We start from the raw sequence: 21396 nt of genomic DNA, 5'->3' as shown, positions 1-21396 counted from the left end.
GACACTCCCTTTCAAATCATGCACCTGAAGCTGAAAATGAAGGCAAGGAGGGTTCCAATCCTGAGGTATTATTCTAGGCCAATATTTCATTTTCAATTGCCAAGGTATATTCTTAAACTTTTCTATCTACATGTAGAGTAGACTAGTTTTTCTAGGATGGATGCAATTTTGTAATGTTTTCCTTGGTAATAGAAGAATCAAGTATATAATTCATAAGTTTAACAGCATGTTATGTAAATAAAATCTAAATCAGATAAATATGCTTTTAGAAACTGTGCTTTGATTTTTCATTCTGAAATTAGGATCATCACATCACTAAGACAGTCAAATTCCTGAACAAACAGGACAGTGACCACCACCCCTAAAATGAGGCAAACAAATATAGAGTAAAGAGGGTAAGGAAGAAAAAGGATTCTACTGACATTCCTCTGTCCCAGAGATTCCTTGGCAGAAGCTTGTCCTAGATGAGCAGGGTCCTAGGTCTTGGCATTAGGTAGAACGAGCCATCAGATACCTCTGCTGGAGCACAGGATGGTGGGGCTGTTGTAGGAACAGCCATGTGGGGAAAAGTCACATGTTCTTTTCCCAGGCAGGCTGAGAAGACGAAGAGTAACCCACCAAGGGCCAGGAAAACACCAGAAGCCCAACCCAGGTAGAGGGCATCTCCAAACTCCCATCGAGGCACAATCTCAGGGATGCTGTCATCCCAGAAGTCTTGGATTGTGGCGTAGGCCACCCAGGAGACGGGAAGGAGGGTAGTGGCCGCAGCTGATGCCTCCAAAGTCCCTCCCAGGAGGCAAAGCCTCCTTTTAAGCACCCGTCTGATCCTATGAAACTGGAAGCATTCAGCCCCAAAGCCAGAGAGCAGAAGCCCCATGAGTCCGAGCCCATGGGAGGCCACCATGAGGATGCGGGATGCCTGGAGCTCCTGGGGCAGAGACAGGAAGGACTCAAAGGCTTTGCACACGGTGGCGACTTCCTCCTGATCCACGCAGACCTCCCAAAGCCCCATGGTCCAGGTCTCCATTTCGTTCAGCTCCAGACTGAGAGTCTTCCACTGGGGAAGGATAGTGGTGACGCATAAGCAGATGCAGCCAAGGAGAGAAAGGAGCAGTCCCCCTAGCTGGATTTTCCCGTGGAGACTCCAGGACATGGTTGCTCCCACCAGAGAATAAAGGCAGAAAGCAAAGGAGGAGAGGCGGCTCAGTGACTGCGTCAGGCAGGACTTTTGGGAAGTTGAGCAGAAGGTCCTTCAGGTTTGGGGAGGGTTCCTGTTTCAGTTTTCTAGGCAGCTGGTGCCAGGAACTTGGCAATGTTTGGGTTTAGGGGGTGTGCCCAAGATTAGATGTGGGGGTGGATCCTGGGGGAGGGGCCCATGAGAGGCAAAATAGTCAGATAGTAAACCATCAATACATATTTGATGAGTACATTCAAAAAATTCCTCCCCAGGTCCAAGAAGACAAGAATGATGTTCTGGGAGTACACATTTAATGTAATCTTTCCGGAGGGTAACATGACATCATGATTTACACTTTTTGTTGTTTTTTTTGGTTAGTTGCTCAGTTGTGTCCGACTCTTTGTGACCACATGGACTGTAGCCCATCAGCTCCTCTATCCACAGGATTTTCCAGGCAAGAATACTGGACTGGGTTGTCATTTCCTTCTCCAGGGGATCTTCCTGACCCAGGGATGGAACCCATGTCTCCTGCATCTCCTGCATTGGCAGGCAGATTTTTTACCTCTGAGTCACCAGGGAAGCCTTTTACACTTTAAAATATATACACAGGTGCATGCGTGCTCAGTCGCTTCAATCATGTCTGACTCTGTGGGATCTTATGGACCGTCACCTGTCAGGCTCCTCTGTCCATGAGATTCTCCAGGAAAGAATAATGGAGTGGGTTGCCATGCCCTTCTCCAGGATACATATGCATACTTTGTCCCAACACCCTACCTCCAAGAATTTATTGTGAATATATACGAAGATGTATGAAAATATCCTTTGAACTAGTGTTGATCATTGTGTATTATTATGTACAGTTTAGGCAGCTGTTTTAAATTGATGTAGAAGAAATTTTAATGACATGAAAAATGTTTTTGATATGTTAAGTGACAAAAACAGTGACCAAACAATATATAGGTTCACTTTCACAAAAAAGTGCATATATCTGTATCTATATGTATTAATATGTATGTGTGTTTGTATATGTATATATGTATTAATATGTATGTGTGCGTATATATATATACACATATATATGTGTATATATATACATATATGTGTGTGTGTGTGTGTATATATATATATATATATATATATACAATATACCACAACGTGTTAACCATGGTTATTTTTAGTGGTAAGAGCATGGATAGTTTTTTATTTGTGCCTATGTATTGAGTTGGCCAAAATACTCGTTCGGGGCTTTCCATAACATATAATGGAAAAGCCCAAATGAACTTTTTGGCCAGCCCAAAATTTTATACATTTTACAGATTTAATCATTTAGTGATTTCGTGGGCAGAAAGAAAAAAAAAAATCTCCTATCCAAGGAGTTTATTCAGACCCAGAATATCGCAGGAGGTAAGCGCTTCCACCTCCGTCTCCGGCCGACAGCAGCTGTAAATAGATGGTAGTCACACCAGCTTTTATTCCTATTTGCTGCTGCTGACAAGAGGCAGGTTCCGACAGGAAAGGAAATAATTCGCATTTACTGAGTGTGGTTAAAAACCAGACTTTTGGCCAGATTCTTTCTCCTTATTTAATGTTCACACCCGCGCTGTGAGATACAGGTTAGGGAGATTGCCAAGGTCCCCCAGCTGGTACGAAGAGATCCAAGTCCTGAGCCCGCGGCTGGGACTCAAGTTTCCTGTGCGGTCTCCCGCCCACACAGAGATGCTTCCTGCGCTGCGCCTGCGCACTGGTGACACAGCACGCCGCTGTGGGCTCATCTTTATGGCAAAATACGAAAGAAAACTGGGGTTTATTATATTGAAGACGTAAGTGTTGACCAACGTATTCCCCTATTTACATTTTAATCTGAGTCCCCTGTAGTACACTAGGAAGTGAAAAGGGGGCGTGGGATAGTAAGGGGGAAGCATCTGAAAAAACAGTACCTTGACTTAACCTGAATGACACCTCAACGCTTAAGCAGCCTGATTAACTTGTCAGTCTTGTAGGGGTGGACAGAGGTGAGCAGAATCTTCTGGAATGTCTCCTTTCCTTTCATGTTTTATTATGGAAAATTTCAAACATAGATAAAAGTAGAGCAGATGGCATAAAGAAATCTCGTGTACTCTCACTCAGCTTCAGAAATTCACTGATAGCAATCTTGTTTCATCCATACCTGCAGCCACAGCTCCCCGTCCCTCCTTTAATCCTGCCTTGAAACAAATGGGATGCTCTTTTAAATTGTAGTCTCCTTCTGCTGCTTTTACAGCAACCACATGTTCTAATCAAAGCGATGGCAAAATATTATGCTTCCCTGGAAACCCTGTCTGCTTGTACTATATCCATCCAGATTTGTGTTTGACACTTTGCTTCCTGAATCCAGGCATGCCACATGTGTGTGAGACATGTTCGGTCAGGAGGAGTTCTTTCAGACACTGTTCCTTACTTCTTTGGCTTTTCTTCAGAGCCCTTTCTTGTGAAAATCTGTGAGTTAGGAGATATACAAACCAGGATAAGTATGAATTATAAAAGAGATCAGGTAAGGAAAAACAGAACCCATTTATTTGTTAATTTCTTTAACAAAATTTAAAACAAATATCTGGCTGCACCAGGTCTTAGTAGTGGCATGTGTGATCTAGTTCCCTGACCAGGGATCGAACCCTGGTCCCCTGCATTGGGGGCATGGAGTCTTAGCCACTGGACCACCAGGAAGTCCCCTAATTTCTTTAAAATTTTTTTTAAATTTATTTTTTATTGAAGTATAGTTGATTTACAATGTTGTGTTAGTTTCTGGTGTACAGCAAAGTGATTCAGTTATATAAATATATATATATACACACACAACAGTTATATAAATATATATATACACACACACATGTAAATTCTTTTTCAGATTCTTATTTATTGTAAGATATTATAGTTCTCTGTGCTATACAGTAGTACCTTGTTATTTATCTGTTTTGTATGTAGTAATGTGAATCTGCTAAACCCAAACTTCTAATTTATCCCTCTCCCCCTTTCCCTTTAGTAACCTAAGTTTGTTTTCTGTCTGTGAGTCTATTTCTATCTTGTCAATAAATTTATTCATATCATTTTTTTTTAGATTTCACATATAAGTGATACTATATATTTGTCTTTCTCTGATAGGTCCATTTGTATTGCTGCAAATGTCATTATTTCATTCCTTTTTATGGCTGAGTAATGTCCCATTGTATATATACCACATCTTTTTTAATTCATTCATCTGTCAATAGACATTTAGGTTGCTTCCATGTCTTGGTTATTGTAAATAGTGCTGCTGTCAACATTGAGGTGCATGTATATTTTCAAATTCGTTTTCTCAAGATATATGCCTTGGGGCTTCCCTGGTGGCTTAGAGGGTAAAGCATCTGCCTGCAATGTGGGAGACCCGGGTTCTATCCAAGACTCGGGTTCAATCCCTGGGTCAGAAAGATCCCCTGAAGAAGGAAATGGCAACCCACTCCAGTACTCTTGCCTGAAAAATCCCATAGACAGAGGAGGCTGGTAGGCTACAGTCCATGGGGTCGCAAAGAGTAGCACATGACTGAGCCACTTCACTCACTCACTCACTCATGACTAGGAGAGGGATTGGTAGATCATATGGTAACTCTATTTTTAGTTTTTAAAGAAATTTCCATACTGTTTTCCATAGTGGCTGCATCAAATTACATTCCCATCAAGAGTACAGAAGGGTTCCTTTTTCTTCACACCCTCTCCAGGATTTATATTTGTAGCCTCTTTGATGATGGCCATTTTAAGTGGTATGAGGTCAAACCTCATTGCACTACTTTTGATTTGCATTTCTCTAATAATTAGTAATTTTGAGCATCTTTTGACCTACTTTTTGGCCATCTGTATGCCTTCTTTGGAGAAATGTCTATGTCTTCTGCCAATTTTTTTGATAGGGTTGTGTGATTTTTTGGTTATTGAGTTGTATGAGTCTGTATATTTTTAAAATTAGCCCCTGTTGGTTGCATCATCTGCAAATATTTTCTCTCAATGTGTAGGTTGTCTTTTCGTTTTGTTTATGGTTTACTTTGCTGTGCAAAAACTTATAAGTTTGATTAGGTCCCATTTGCATATTTTTGCTTTTGTTTCTATTGCTTTGGGAGACTGACCTAAAAAGACATTGTTATGATTTATGTCAGAAATGTTTTGCCTATGTTTCATCTAGAAATTGTTTGGCCTCATGTTTTACACTTAAGTCTTTAAGCCATTTTGAGTTTATTTTTGTGTATGGTATGATGGAGTGTTCGAACTGCATTGATTTACATGGCAGTCCAGCTTTCACGACATCACTTGCTGAAGAGATACACCACCCCCTGCCCCCTGCCACGTTGTATATTCTCGCCTTCTTTGTCGAAGATTTATTGATGGTAGGTGTATGGGTTTATTTATGGGCTCTGTATTTTGTTCCATTAATCCATATGTCTGTTTTTATGCCAGTATCATGCTGTTTTGATTACTGTAGCTCTGTAGTACTGTTTGACGTCTGGGAGGGTTATGCCTCCAGTTTTTCTCTTTTTCATCAGTATTGCTTTGGCAATTCTGGGTCTTTTATTGTTCCATATAAACTTGAGCATTATTTGTTCTAGTTCTGTGAAAAAATTTCATGGGTAATTGGAAAGAGATCTCATTAAGTCTATAGATTGCTTTGGGTAGTATGGCCATTTTAACAACATTAATTCTTCTAATCTGAGAGCTGTTAATTTCTTTTTCTTAATTCAAGTGTTCACTTGTACTTGGGTACATTGTCTGTGTGTAGCAATCCCATTCCATTCCCTATGCTCTTTACCGTTCTTCCTGACTCTTCCTTGTCTTTTGTTGGAAATTTGAAGAACAGTCTTTAGCTTATCCAGTGCTCAGGGAGAGGTGGAACTTCTACAGTTTAGTTTCTTAGAAGAAGATTCCAGAACTTCAACCTGATAACTCTTTCCATTCTTAATTCAGATTCCTTCTTACTGTGAAACCTCCCTGATGCAATCTGAGACTGGGTTGCTGCTGCTGCTAAGTCGCTTCAGGCATGTCCAACTCTGTGCGACTCCATAGACCGCAGCCCACCAGGCTCCCCCATCCCTGGGATTCTCCAGGCAAGAACACTGGATCGGGTTGCCATTTCCTTCTCCAATGCATGAAAGTGAAAAGTGAAAGTGAAGTTGCTCAGTCGCGTCCGACCCTCAGCAACCCCATGGACTGCACCCTTCCAGGCTCCTCCGTCCATGGGATTTTCCAGGCAAGAGTACTGGAGTGGGGTGTCACTGCCTTCTCCGTCTGAGACTGGATACTCCTCCAATATTTCTTCTGCCCTTTGTATCTTCCTTAGAGGTAGATTAAGCTTCCAGGGCTGTTACTTGTACGGATCCCTTCCAAGGGCTGCACTTGGTTTTATATTTTTTATTTTACATTCTTTTCCTTAAAGAGTCCTCCCCCTCCTGACAATTGTGTAAGATTTAGGTCCCACAATATCTGGATCAATCCCTTAACTACCTCCAAGATAGTAATGACCAATATTTTTTCCTGAGATTATTTATTCACATATTTAGGATTCCCAGCCTAGCAGTGTCTGTCATATAGTAGTTGCTCAAGAAATATTGTTACAAGTTTTCAAGAATTTCATCTGCAGGTCCTTCTTTCCTCACTGGGCATTTGTTAGTATAAATATTTAGATTTCAACGAGAGGCTGACAGGTCCACCAAACAAAAGTTGGTTAATCTTCTAGAGAGAGGCACTTCTCAAGATATTATGGCTTCCTGTCTCAACCCCAAATTCATTTCCTTTGCTTATGTCACAGGAAGATTCCCCTGCCTCACTAGTACAAGAAGATTGTTCCATGGACACTTAAAAATGACAAGAACCTTCAGGTCAGCATCCACTTGGGGTCTACCCTCACAATGTACCTTTAAAATTTTTTTAAAAAGCATTTTAATCAATGCAATATATGTTTATTGTAGAAAAATAGAAAAATCAGGTGAAAGAAGAGAATAAATACCATCAGTTCATCACTAAAAGTTAATTTGGTGTACATACTTTATATTTGTATCTGTATATTGTATCTATTTATTATTTTTAATACTCTAAGTTTATAAGCATGAGCAGAAATGAGAATATCAGGAATCCTTGCAGTTAGTCACAAACTAGAGTAGGCGGGTCACACATATTCACACTTTGCAATTACAAGTGGGAGACGCTGCTCTCATCAACTTTGTATGTGGCAGCCGAGTGCTGGCAATTTTAATTAGGTCATTTCATACTTGACACTGTGTACTTGTTCTGAGAACACCTCCCAAATTAATTACTCTTCTACACCTTTCCCAATAAGGACCTTATTTTTGTTTGAACAAAGTTTACATGTATGTTCATTTTTTTTTTTTAGAACTTTATAGCTTATAAAGCTTTATAATTAACCCTGTGCCCAGATCCGTGGGTCAAGAAGATTCCCTGGAGAAAGAAATGGCAACTCACTCCAGCATTCTTACCTGGAGGAATCCCCATAGACAGAGGAGCCAGGCGGGTTACAGTCCACGGGGTAGCAAAGAGTCGGGTATGACTGAAGTGACAGCAGGCAGGCACATATGCACATAGTATATTGCGAACATCTTTTAGTATGTAACACTTGAAAAGTGAAACAAATTTTTTAAAGTTTTGATAAAATTGATTTGTAACCTCTGACAGAAAGCGCTAAGTATCATGTTCCACTCCATTCAGTACTAACGTTATTTATACTTCAGTTCAGTTCAGTCGCTCAGTCGTGTCCGACTCTTTGTGACCCCATGAACTGCAGCACGCCAGGCCTCCCTGTCCATCACCAATTCCCGGAGTATACCCAAACTCATGTCCACTGAGTCAGTGATGCCATCCAATCATCTCATGCTCTGTCGTCCCCTTCTCCTCCTGCCCTCAATCTTTCCCAACATCAGGGTCTTATCAAATGAGTCAGCTCTTCACATCAGGTGGCCAAGTATTGGAGTTTCAGCTTCAACATCAGTCCTTCCAATGAACACCCAGGACCAATCTCCTTTAGGATGGACTGGTTGGATCTCCTTGCAGTCTCCTTGGAACTCTCAAGAGTCTTCTCCAACACCACAGTTCAAAAGCACCAATTCTTCTGCACTCAGCTTTCTTTATAGTCCAACTCTCACATCCATACATGACTAATGGAAAAACCATAGCCTTGACTAGACAGATCTTTGTTGACAAAGTAATGTCTCTGCTTTTTAATATGCTGTCTAGATTGGTCATAACTTTCCTTCCAAGGAGTAAACGTCTCTTAATTTCATGGCTGCAGTCACCATCTGCAGTGATTTTGGAGCCCCCCAAAATAAAGTCTGACACTGTTTCCACTGTTTCCCCATCTATTTCCCATGAAGTGATGGGACCAGATACCATGATCTTCGTTTTCTGAATGTTGAGTTTTAAGCCACCTTTTTCACTCTCCTCTTCCAATTTCATCAAGAAGTTCTTCAGTTCTTCACTTTCTGCCACAGGGGTGGTGTCATCTGCATATCTGAGGTTATTGATATTTCTCCCAGAAATCTTGATTCCAGCTTGTGCTTTTTCCAGCCCAGTATTTCTCATGATGTACTCTGCATAGAAGTTAAATAAGCAGGGTGACAATATACAGCCTCGACGTACTCCTTTTCCTGTTTGGAACCAGTTTGTTGTTCCATATCCAGTTCTAACTGTTGCTTCCTGACCTGCATACAGGTTTCTCAAGAGGCAGGTCAGGTGGCCTGGTATTCCCATGTCTTTCAGAATATTCCACAGTTTATTGTGATCCACACAGTCAAAGGCTTTGGCATAGTCAATAAAGCAGAAATAGATGTTTTTTCTGGAACTCTCTTGCTTTTTCGATGATCCAGCGGATGTTGGCAATTTGATCTCTGGTTCGTCTGCCTTTTCTACTTAAGTTAGGTAATATAAATAATATAAATGTATATTTAATAAATGTTACACATACGTATGGGGCCTCCTAGGTGGCGCTAGTGGTGAAGAGCCCGCTTGCCAGTGCAGGAGAGACAGGGGATTCAGGTTCCATCCCTGGGTCAGGAAGAGTCGCTGGAGGGCATGGCAACCCACTTCGGTATTCTTGTCTGGAGAATTCCATGGACAGAGGAGCCTGGTGGGGTACGGTCCATAGGGTCGCAAAGAGTCCGACAGGGCTGAAGCGATGTAGCATGCGCACACTGACACACACATAAATAAATAAATATACATACATATAAACTATGCAATATGAAAGGAGTGCGATTATGGGCATACTTTTATTTATGAGGTGATGCCACGTCCTTGAACAACTGCAGAGGCACCATTCACATACATTCTGATGGTCACTGCAGTCCATGAGAATGAATACTTAACGAAAAAAGATCAAGATGCGCTTCTTGGGTCTTCAGGCTACATAAATTTCACAGGAAAGCGTTTTGCAATTGAGAAAGGTTCACTCGGGACTGGTTATTAAATAAGACCATTTCACTTCTAGTGAAAAACCGGCGGGAAAAGACCAACTATTTAAAAAGGAGCTAGTAAACGCGTCTACGCACAGTTTGCCAACTACGGGACACCGTGGAAAATCCCCGCCAGGATAGCCGCGGTGCCTGCTGGGAGCTGTAGTGCAGCCATCGCTTTTCGTGAGGAGATCTGGGCCCCGCGAGACTTCGTTTCCCGGCAGGCCGCGCGCCAAGGCTGCCGGCGGGACGGGAGCTGCCGCGCTGGCTGAGAGTGACCCTGTCAGTTTTGGTTCTTGTGGTGGCGATGGCCTCGTTCGTGACGGAAGTCCTGGCACACTCCGGGAGGCTGGAGAAGGAGGATCTGGGCACTCGGATCAGTCGCCTGACCCAGCGGGTGGAAGAAATCAAGGTGAAGCCGGAGCAGCGGGCGGTTGACTGTAAAGGGACGGAGGGAGGAACGAGAGTGGGTGCAAGTATGTGGGATGAGAAGGGGGCTTAGAGGGGAGCCCAGACTGGGACTGGGACTGCGGAGCCGAGGAGGCTGGGACGGTGGGAAGAGGCGGTGGCTGGGGCAGTATTGGGAGTGGGGTTAGGCTGGGGAGGTATGGGATAGGGGGACGAGGGGAGGGCGGTGGAGACCGGCAGAGCAGGGAATTTGGGACTGGAAGCCCGAGGCGTCTAGGGAGCGGGGGATAGCAGCTGGATAGAAATGAGGGCAGGGTCACCCCACCCCTCTTCGGTGTGTAGTTTCCTCCTCTGTATGATTCGTGGATGAATGTGATAGCTTTGGGAGGATTGTACCGTTCTCCTCCCTGAATGTTTGTCATTACAAACGTATCAGTACTTTATTAAACTCAACTCTCTTCACCCCCAGGCCTTTGAGACTATGCCGAGTGTTATAAAACACGTGACTAGCACTTCTTTGGACCTTGCTGTCTTGGAATTGATACAAAAACAGAAGGCACCTGACCACACGGAGTTTCACTTCGTGCTACTGTCATTACCTTACATTTGTTATTTGCCACATCTTTGTTGCTTTCTTAAACATCTTAAAAAGACGTGTACCCTGTGGATTTAAGAGAGCAAGTTTGGCACTGAACCATAAAGGCACAAAAATGGTTTTATTTTACCAAAATGATTTCCTAAGTGTTAAGTATTCACGTCACTGGCATCTCCTGGAATATGGCTTTAGGATTTTTCATTGCTTTTTTATATGATGGAAAGAAGACCAACTGTTAAGCTACAGGCTCCTCCCCGTTCTGGAACTAACTTGCCTTTCTCCGGTTTATTTTCCCATCCAGACAGATGAGAATTACTTTCTATTCTCCAAGCAGACCCACTTTTCCCCTAGTTGCCAGATTTTGTTTATGTTGCCATCTCTCCATCTTTTACCTGTTAGTAGTTCTACTCATTCTTCAAGTTCCATCTCAAATGTCTTTTCCTGTATGAAAAATATCCCCATTTACCCTCAGGCAGAGGTGCTCTGTCTCTCAGCTGTGCTTCTGGAGTACCTGAACTCTTGTTATATTGTATTTCTGTGTTCTGATTACTTAAGTGTATCCTATCTTTCCTACCTAAAAGGAATTTATTTGGGACAAGCATAATTTCCTTGGTTCAGTTTAAAGAATCTGCCTGCAGTGCAGGAGACACAGGAAACGTGGGTTCGATCCCTGGATTGTGAAGCTCCCCTGGAGGACGAAATGGCAACTCACCCCAGTATTCTTGCCAGAAAAATCCCATGGACAGAAGAGCCTGGTGGTCTACGCTCTGTGGGGTTCAGAAGAGTCAGACATGACTGAGCAACTGAGCATGCATGCAAGCATCGTTTATTCTTGTCTCCCAAACATTGACTAATTCAGTGAAAAATATTCAATAATTTATTAAATTATTTTGCATTAAAGGAAATAATGGAACTCAGATCAACTTAGGTTTTAAGATTGTGTGTGCTCAGTCGTTTGTTGTGTCCAACTCCATAGCCCCATGGACTGTAGCCTGCTAGGCTCCTTTGTCTAGGGAATTCTCCAGGTGAGAATACTAGAGCAGGTTGCCATTTCCTACTCTAGGGGATCTTCCCAACCCAGGGATTGAACCTGCGTCTCTTGTGTCTCCTGCATTGGCAGGAGGATCCTTTACCACTAGTGCCACCTGGGAAGCCTGAATTATTTAAGATTAGGTCTTGCAATTTTATAAGCAAGAAAATAGAAATTCATAAATCAATTGAGGTATACAGATTATGGTCTTAATTTATTCATTTACTTTTTTTCCTATTAGATATATGATTAAAATTAGTGACTATAGTCTGAACTGGTTTGATTCAAAATGAGAATTTCTGGCTCTGCCTTTCTCTTTTTCAGTGTTTGTACAATTCTTGGGCACTGTTGGGATTTGTTGATCATTGTCTTCTTGTATCCTTGTGTTATGGGACTCTTAACGGTAGGAGAAATGTTTTTTCAGAGAAACCCATTGGCTTGGAAGGGAAAGTGAATGGGTATGAGTAACTGGGCAAAAAGGCCCTGACTTGGAAGATCCCTAACAGAAGACGAGCTATGTATTTTAAGAGTTCCCTACTCATGTCATTGTAACTTTTCTCTTGTATAATAGGGCGAGGTGTGCAGTATGATCAGCAAGAAGTATAGCGAATTCCTACCTAGCATGCAGAGCGCACAGGACCTGGTTACCCAAGTGGATAAGCTATCTGATGACATTGGCTTGCTGAAATCTAGGATAGAGACTGAGGTAAGAACAGTTTGTTATGTGGGATGGGTTTGTAGGGAGAAAGTTCAGCTTCCTGATTCCAAGGACAACTCAGTTTACAATTTTTTTTTTAATCTTCATTTTTTAAAAAAAATAAAACTTATTTATTTGACTGCACCAGGTCTTAATTATGGCATGTGGGATCTAGTTCCCTGACCAAGGATTGAACCCTGGCCCCCTGCATTGGTCCTCTTAGCCACTGCAGGGAAGTCCACCAGGGAAACCACCACCAGGGAAGTCCTTAATACAAATTTTAAAGACCTCACTTTCCTTATTAGTGAATGGAAGTTGAATTAGATGACCTTAAGGTAACTTCCAGTTTTAAAATACAAATGTTTTCCAAAACTACAAACAATTTCTTTTTTATGGTAAAAAATTTTAAGCTATGCTAATAATGTCTTGCATCTTAGTTCACTTTATAAATTAAAAATATAGCCTCAAGATTTTAATGTCTTCATAATAAAAACAGATAAAGCATATAAGTGAATCATTTGGCCTTGTCTCTTATCATCTCCTACTTTAAAATGCTTGTATCTCTTAACGGCATGCATTCTCTTATATCTGCAGCTGGCCTCAACGTATTAAAGCTTCAGCACAATCTTTGTCTTTTGGCTTTCTTGTGGAAAATTGACTTGGATTGCCAGTCACAACCACTCTACTTCCTGTCATAAAGCCACTTTCCTTGGACACGCAGGGAATCTCTGCCCATCTTATACTGTGTCACTTTATACTTTATGGGGCTAGTGCTTACTGTACTTCCTATGGAAAGTCTGGCAGTTTTTAAGAATGTTCACCTTGTTTGCCAGAGTACTGTCATCACAAAGGAGTAAGCCAGTGTTGAAACAGGAATATCCACTTCATAATTTAAAAGTTGCTTTTCATGTATATTATCTCACCAGGATTTTTCCCTTACAGTTTTCTTTTAGGAAAAATAAGCCGTTGAAAAAAATCAAGTTGATATTAGAGGTTTAAACTGAATAGGTGTCTTGTACATCTGTTTCTAAATTTTCACTCAGGGTGCATTGATATCCAAAATCAAGATGTTGAGATATTCTCAAGGTCCTAAAGGAAAGAAAGACATCAAGTCTCTTCTCTGTGTGACAGTTCCTAAAGAAGGAAAGGGAACAGATGTGTTTTTAAAAGTTCTGTATAAAACTTGAATTGCAAGTGGGGAAACCACTAGCTATTTGGAAAATCTATTTAATACTGACTTTACCTGTCATTCTGGTTAGAGGTTTTAATAAAAATAAATCCATTACTCTGCAACTCTGGCACAGTTCAAATAATATATTCAAAGAGTATTTGTCAGACAAATAAGTCAGTAGTGCAATTACTAGACTGTGTTATTAGAAATGAAGTATCTGGAACAAGAAAGTAATGGACTATGTACGTTTTCCTGGCCAGATTATGACTGGACAAGATTTATTCAGTTCTGATTGTTGTATTTTTAAAGATGACTGGTCTTGATGAGAGGGTCCAGACTTGACCACCATACCATCTGAAGAACGGTGAAGAAACTGGGGGTATTTAGCTGTGAGAAACACTTTCAATATTTGGAGTCTTATCATTTGAGAGAAAGGTTCAAATGTATGGCTAGAGAGGGGGAATTCGATTCAATAGGTGGTCTAAAGGGTTTATTCAGTCATTTGATATATTTACTGAGCATCTGTAAGTTGCCAGATACTATGGTAGTTGGTGAACTAGTTTTTTATTTCAAAATGTGAATCTCATGCCTGCTATAGAGGAATAAAATAATGTGATACACATTAAATAGGAATAATTCAGTTAAAGAGAGGAGATGTTGCTAAAGATGTCTTCCTGTACGAATTGGGGTCCAAACCAAAGTCTGAAGTGATAGGTAATTAAGCAAAAGAAGAAGGAGAAATGTTTAGGCAGGCACAGGGGACAGCATGGTGGAAACGTGGAGGTAGTGGAGAGACACCACTTTTGGAAAGCTGCACGTATTCCATATGACAGATGATGACAGATGTTGATAGAATGTGGTGGGAGGGGCCATGAGATGAGATTAAAAAGGTAAGCCAGAACCATGTGTATCAGTTTAAGTAGTAAGGATTTTCTTGATTGCCCTGTAGAAGCTGTAGAGGAGTTTTAAGTAGGGGAGTGATGTCAGATTTGAATTTTAGGAATCCCATTCTGCTTGCAGTTTGAAGAAAAGACTTGAGGGAAAAGAGACTGGGAAATGAGAAGGCAGCTGAAGCATCAGGTGGCAGTTAAAGTAATCAGGCAAAACAGGCTGCGACCTTCACCACAGTCAGTGGCAATAGGCATAGAGAAAAGTGGATCAATCCTGGGGACTTTCAAAAGATATAGGATCTTTGGGAGTTGCTGATGTGAGGAATCAAAGATGGAGGAGTCACTGGTAACTGTGGAACTAGGTTATTGATGTGCCATCCGTTGAAACAGGGAATCTGGAGGAGGAGGAGGTTTTGGTTGAGTTTAAATATGGGCTGCCTGTATGAGATCCAAATGAAGCTGCACAGTTGGCTTGTATGAAGATGGAGGCTAGACTATTGTAAAGAAAGATGGGGCAGGACCAGAAACTTGAAATGCAATGGCTCAAACAAGATACATATTTTTTTAATCATGGTCTCCAGGCTAGCAGGCTGATTCTACAACCCAGGGCCTGGCTGTTCTAGTGCATTCTGAGTCAAGAACTGTGGCGGATAGTCTGTTCCCTGCAATAGTAGCCAGTGGATGAATGTTTTTGCACAGCACCCTGAGCCCCAGTTTCTACAGGGCAGTGTGGTGGGCTGCATGATAGAAGAAAACTCCTGAGCTTAGACAGCATAAACATCTTCTAATGGGTAGTAAGCATGCTGGATTTTTGTCATGAAGGGAAATACTATTTCTGTTTTTCAAATGTTTGTTTACTACACAAACATTTTTGAAAAGATAGTTCAGAACAAAAGACAGTCCATTGCTTCACTTGCAAGATGGTGCTGAAGTGTGAGAAAATCCTAAAAAATGGTCTTCCAACAGTCTGTAGAGCAGTGGAACTGGCAGCATTTGGTGGTTTGGTAGGCACAGAGTATCTCAGACCCCATCTCAGCCCTACTGAATTTGAGGCTGCATTTTAATAAGATTCACCAAGCAATATGTATATATGCATGTTATAGTTTGAAAAACACTGCGTTAGAATTTTGCTGTTCTTGTGGTTGCAGTTGGTCTCTCCCCATGTCCAGTGATATCTGGAGGTTCAGAGAAAATAGAGGGCATAGAGAAGATGCATCTATTTTCTTAAGACCCAGATTTGGAAATGGTAGACATCACTTCTGCTTATATACCACCGGTGGGATCTTAGTCACATGGTCACAACTGACTGAGAGGGACAGTGAAAACAGATAGTGTAGTTGGGTAGCCACATTCTGTTCCTATGAGACAGTGGATTTTAGAGGATAGTTTGCATATCACCCCCTCCATATACATACTTGGATTTTAGGAAAATGGTGTGGACTTGAGAGAGCCACACTTAGAAATTGAAACTATGAGAATGGAGAGAGAATATAGAGCAGGGTTTTTCAATCTAGGCACTGTTGAATGCCTAGATTGGGGCTGGATATTATTCTTTGTTGTGGGGGGCGCTCCCGTACATTGTAAGATGTTTAGATGTTGAGTATCCCTGGCTCTACTCACTAGATGCCAGTAGAACTTGCTGATTTGTGACAAGCCAAAATGTCTCTAGACATTGCCAAATGTCCCTGGATGGGGGTGAGCAAAAAATGTTTGATTTTTTGAGAACCATTGGTTCAGAGTAATAAGAGGGCCAGGGAGAAAGGATTATCAGTATGTGTGAAGTGATCAGAGGGAAAATGAAGGTCCCAAAAGAAAATGAAAAGAAATGGCCAAAGAACCAGGAGAAAAATGAGTAGAAATTGGTGTCATAGATCTAAGGAAAGGAGAATAACAGTGTACTGACGAATGGTTAAGTACTGGTGATACATGCTTTAGACATAGCAACAAGGATTTGATTGATATTTTTTTCTTAAAGATGGGGGAATTTTTAACATATTTAAATCTGATGGGAAGAGCCATCCTCTAGTAGATATTGAATCAGTATGTAATTCATGAATGAAGAATGAATTGGTAAGAAGTAAAAGATAGAGAAAAGAGGAAGTAATTGATAGTGCGAAGTCCCTGAAAAGGTAGGACAGAATAGGAGGTGGATCCTCACTTAACCTAAGAAAACCTTCCTATTGGTTAAAACTGTTCAACTCTAGAGTGAATTATCACTTGGCCATGGGGACACCCTTCTAGTAATCCAGGTGGGTGAGTTCTGTGATGTGAGGTAACTGCTTAAACTAAAACTCGTTGCTGACAAGAGGATACTATGTTGATGACAATGGGTGTTTCTGCATAAGACAAGGATTTGGGCCATTTGGACCACTTCAGGTCTCTTCCTACTACATTCTATGATTTTTATTCCATTCTTAACCAGCATTTAAATTTAATCATGAGTTATATTCAGCTAATAAGGCTTATTGATTATAATGAGTGTTTTATTTCTTAGGTATAGTATAGCTTAAAAGTACTTGTCTTTGGTATTGTGAATTAGGTCCGCCGGGATCTTCATGTATCAACTGCTGAATTTACAGACTTGAAGCAGCAGCTGGAAAGAGACTCAGTAGTCCTCTGTTTGCTTAGACAGCTACAAGAGGTCAGTAAATTCAAACCAAACTTTAGCACTTTGGTGGTGAGAAAGTTGTTTTTTTTTTTTTTTTCCAGTTGGTCTTATCGTTTAATGAGTATCCGTTGACTATGTGCTATTTTTTTCATATTTTAAAAACAAGCAAGCGGACAGACTTGAAATAATAAGATGTATCAGATAAAATACCTAATAACTATACTTATCTTTTCAGTTTTCTACTGCTATTGAGGAATATAATTGTGCATTGGCAGGAAAGAAGTATATTTCTGCTGCTCAGCATCTAGAAGAGGTATTAAACACTTTCTCTAAAGCATGAACAAGTAATGCTACTCTTGTTTTAAGTAAATTCTGTGTCACATGTATTCCTTACTGTTACACAAATATGTTCGAATTGCCTAGAGTACAGATGAAATGTTTAACAGTGATTCCATTTCCCTGCCAGGCCCAGAAATGCTTGAAGTTGTTAAAATCCAGAAAATGCTTTGACTTAAAAATATTGAAATCTCTCAGCATGGAGCTGACAATACAGAAACAGAATATACTTTATCACCTTGGAGAGGAGTGGCAGAAGCTGATTGTATGGAAGTTCCCACCATCGAAAGGTGATGCTGACCTCAGTGAACTGCTTTGCTTAATCTGCCTGAGCCAGTTTGGCTTCTGAATGTATTCCAAATATTTTATATTGGGAGAGAAGAAGGCTTCATTTATTAATCTCCCAATTCTGTATTGAGTTCTCATTTAAGCAGATATGCTGTTGGGACCAAAATGCTTGTTACTTTCTTCACACTTCTCTTTCTGTCCCTTTCGCTAGGAAGGAGCAGAGAAGGGGGGAGATGATTGGGAGGGGTCCGTGAGGTGAGGGTATGCTAGAGGAGGTGGAAGCACTTCTCCATTGTAGAGTGTGCTCATTCCCAGAGCCCTCATCCCAACAGTTTATCTTTTCTAAAAAGCTTGAAGAAACTGTTCGACCTTTCTCTCTCTTGCTAAGGAAGACAGGGGATCGATGGGATAGGAGTTGGACCCAATTTTTTCAGTCCTTGGGGAAAATCGGTGACAGAATCATGAGAAATGGGATAACTCTGGCCCTGGTTTTTATTTATACTACTTGGCTCTCAGCCCCTCTGCCCACCTCTGGGTGTGAACCCTCTTTGATATCTTGTTTATACAAAGTATAATCTCTGAGGGTATATTGAAAGACATGCCATTAAATCCAGTATATTTTCCAACATTTAATCTTGAAATTTAGTCTGTTTCAGAGGAAACCTCAGAGTCTCCCCTTTCTTCCTTCCCCTTATCCACTTTGGCCTTCAAATACAGTGTATATGTATGTATGTACATAGACACTCCGCCCCCTCACACACACCCCATGTGTATTTTCAAGGAAGTCATCCAGAAGTTTTCGATTCTATTTCCAAGCAGGTTATAAAATTAAGAGAAGATGGCAGTTCTTTGTTGTAACACACCCTTCTTGTTAAACTTGTTTGGCAGGCTGTTCTCTTTCCTTCATAAGAGGGAACATAGAAGACGAGGCCTTAACTGAAACTAGGGTCTCACTTTTTATTCTTTGCCTTCATTCAGTCATTCAGTGTATTTTTTATTGTTGAGGTATTGTTGATTTACAGTGGTATGTTAATTTCCTCTGGACAGCAAAGTGATGCAGTTATACATACATACACACACACACACACACACACACACACACACACACATTTTAAAATTTTCTTTTCTGTTATGATTTATCATAGGATATTGGATGTAGTTCCCTGTGCTATACAGTAGGACTTTGTTGTTTATCTGTTCTCAACACATATTTAATATGCAGTTATTGTAGGTACATCATCTTTTGCACTCAGTTTGATTCTTTGAGCATACCAAAAGAAGTAATTTCTTGTTTTAAAGTGATGCCAAGGATTTGTATGCAGTAATTCGTACTTGCTTGCATTAGAAGTGTCTTGTACTAAAACCACGTTTTTAGGACTCTTGGTAGACCGTGGGCTCTCAGGAATAGAAATGGGAACATCTTGTATTGCTGAGACAGCTGATATTTTTTTCCCTTCTCCATAGATATCAGCAACTTGGAATCTTGCCTGCAAACAGAGCTTCATTTATGCACCGAACAATCTCAAAAAGAAGAGAAGAACCCCGTGCCACCAATCAGTTCTGTCCTCTTGGCATTTTCTCTTCTTGGAGAGTTACATACCAAGCTTAAGTCATTTGGTAAGCCATCCTACTTTGTTTCATTTACATGACATTTTCAGAAAGTCCAATGTTAAAGGACTGACAGGAAAAATTAGCAAATATTCTCTGAATGATATTGATGATGGATCATAAAGTTTGGCTTCATGATTCATTAAATAGAATTGTTATAAATATTACCCTTTTCATTAAGGGCTTAGATCCTTTCCTTTTTTTCTTTTCTCTCTCTTTTTTTCCTCAAACTAGCTGCTGGTGTTTTTTTATTTTTTAATAATTTAAATAAAAATCTGTAGACAATCTGGGAAACTTCAGTGGGAAAACTTGCAGTGCATATGGGTGTTATGTAATGTCATGGTACATGTTTTTTGTTGTTAGGCTCAAAGATCTTTTGTTTTTTCTCAAGTGTCTTCAAGTGATTTTTTCTTTATGAGTGTTGATATAACTTTCAGGTCAGATGCTGCTGAAGTATATCCTTAAGCCTCTGGCATCTTGCCCATCCCTTCTTGCCGTGATAGAAAGCCAGCCTAACATCACCATCATTCGTTTTGAATCTGTGATGACTGACTTGGAACATCCATCGCCATCTGAAGTTTTTGCCAAGATCAGACTGGTACTGGAAGTGGTCCAGAAACAACTTCTAGGTGTGTATTCCCAGGGCCATGCCTACATATTTTGGAAAAGTTGATGTGGTATTTGAAAGTAAATATTATTTTAAAAAGTGGACAAAAATGTCGCCATTCTGAGTGAATGGAGGATGGAGGTGAGTAAATTATGTCTTGGGGAAAAAGTAGTTACCTTTCTGTTTCTTGCTCTCTTTTGCTTTCCTTCTCTGCCTAGTGTTGACAGGTAAGGTCATCAGTGGTACCCCGTATTCTTTGTTTGTAATATATAGTTGGATTTTGGAATGCATTTCTCTCATGGGACTTCTAGGGACATCATATTTTGGGACTTTTGGTTAATTATAGGAAAAGCAGAAATGAACTAAGTGCTGTTTTATGTATTTCAGTGGGAAAATCCCCATCAACCTAGTTGATATGAACAAACTGGGTTTAACGTGGGACATGAATTTCATTCCAACTCAGCCTACTGGTTAGACCTTTATATATTCACCCTTGAAACAACCAGTTTCTGTTGCTTGAATCATTTTTTGGCTGTCACACTATTAAAAGTAAAATTTCTTCTTTTTTTATTATAATACTGTCATTTTAGTCTATTTGACTTACCTTCTTTTTGCTTTTCTCAGTTGTCTTATTGAATAGTCAAATTAAGCACTCTTGCTGTGGAAAAAATGAAAAAAAGAAATGCTGCTATTGTTTGTAAGCCTTCCTGGCAGTCACATAATTTATTTATATATAAAGACTTTATTATTTTTTATTAAAGTATAGTTCATTTACAGTGTTGTGCCAATCTCTGCTGTATAGCAAAGTGACTCAGTTGAATACATATAGACATTCTTTATTTATATATAAATAATTTAAAGCAAAGAATTCATTCTAGTTCTGATAGCAAAGAATAAAACATTTCAAGACTTGGATGAACTGCAAAAATCCAAGGTAGTTTTCTTCTTGTTCGTTTACTTAGGGAGATAATGTAACAAAGAGTCCAAGGATTGGAAGGAACTAGAAAGATAATCAATGCAGATATCTCTGAGGCTTGACTCTACTCTGTAACACTCCCATCAACTGGTCACAACAAGCCTGAGCACCTTTTGAGAGTCTGTCCTACCTCTGTGCAGCTCTGAGTACTGTCAAGTTTTTGTTTTTTTTTTTTTCAAAATTGTGTCTCTTTTCTGTATTAAATACTCTTGCCAAAATGCTCTTTTTGGAAATTAAATCTTTAGGGCAGTTGTTTAAAAAATACGTTCAAAATATATTGCGCTGTAATATCTGCTTTACTGATGCTGTTTCTACTATGTGGAGCTGTATAGAAGTCTAATTGTTTGAAATTGGTCTTTGAAATTCTTTCCAGTCTCTGTTATTATGTCCCCTACGTCTTACCACCATCTTTACTTTTTTTAAGATGAAATAATGTTAGATCTTCTTATCTTCAGTGATCTTCTGTGAATATATTCCATTTCTTCCACAGTCCTTTTTATTACAGTATGGTGTTGAAAACAGAACAAAGTATTCTAGATATAGCCTGAA

General features: G+C 40.3%; 2 protein-coding genes and 1 pseudogene across 2 annotated transcripts in view; 1 reads left to right on the top strand and 2 right to left on the bottom strand.

The window, feature by feature from the left end:
* Positions 1–460: 460 nt before the first annotated feature.
* On the bottom strand, positions 461–1229 carry CLDN25 (claudin 25). Its single transcript, XM_061439702.1, has one exon. It carries the CDS (start codon positions 1151–1153, stop codon positions 461–463), a length of 693 nt encoding a protein of 230 aa, XP_061295686.1. The 5' UTR covers positions 1154–1229.
* Positions 1230–9845: 8616 nt separating this feature from the next.
* The window catches only part of ZW10 (zw10 kinetochore protein), a 35161-nt gene continuing 23610 nt past the window's right edge, over positions 9846–21396 (top strand). The window contains exons 1-7 of the mRNA XM_061440343.1: positions 9846–10045; positions 12238–12372; positions 16964–17065; positions 17268–17345; positions 17499–17658; positions 19121–19273; positions 19702–19893. Coding sequence (XP_061296327.1) covers positions 9941–10045; positions 12238–12372; positions 16964–17065; positions 17268–17345; positions 17499–17658; positions 19121–19273; positions 19702–19893 — 925 coding nt within the window. The 5' untranslated portion in view covers positions 9846–9940. The remainder of the gene's footprint in view (positions 10046–12237; positions 12373–16963; positions 17066–17267; positions 17346–17498; positions 17659–19120; positions 19274–19701; positions 19894–21396) is intronic.
* LOC133261551 (large ribosomal subunit protein eL42-like) lies at positions 12828–16352 on the bottom strand (annotated as a pseudogene).

The sequence above is a fragment of the Bos javanicus genome, chromosome 15 (genome assembly GCF_032452875.1).
Source record: "Bos javanicus breed banteng chromosome 15, ARS-OSU_banteng_1.0, whole genome shotgun sequence".
In the NCBI taxonomy this organism is placed as follows: Eukaryota; Metazoa; Chordata; class Mammalia; order Artiodactyla; family Bovidae; genus Bos; species Bos javanicus.
This window is presented reverse-complemented; position numbering and strand designations above follow the sequence as displayed.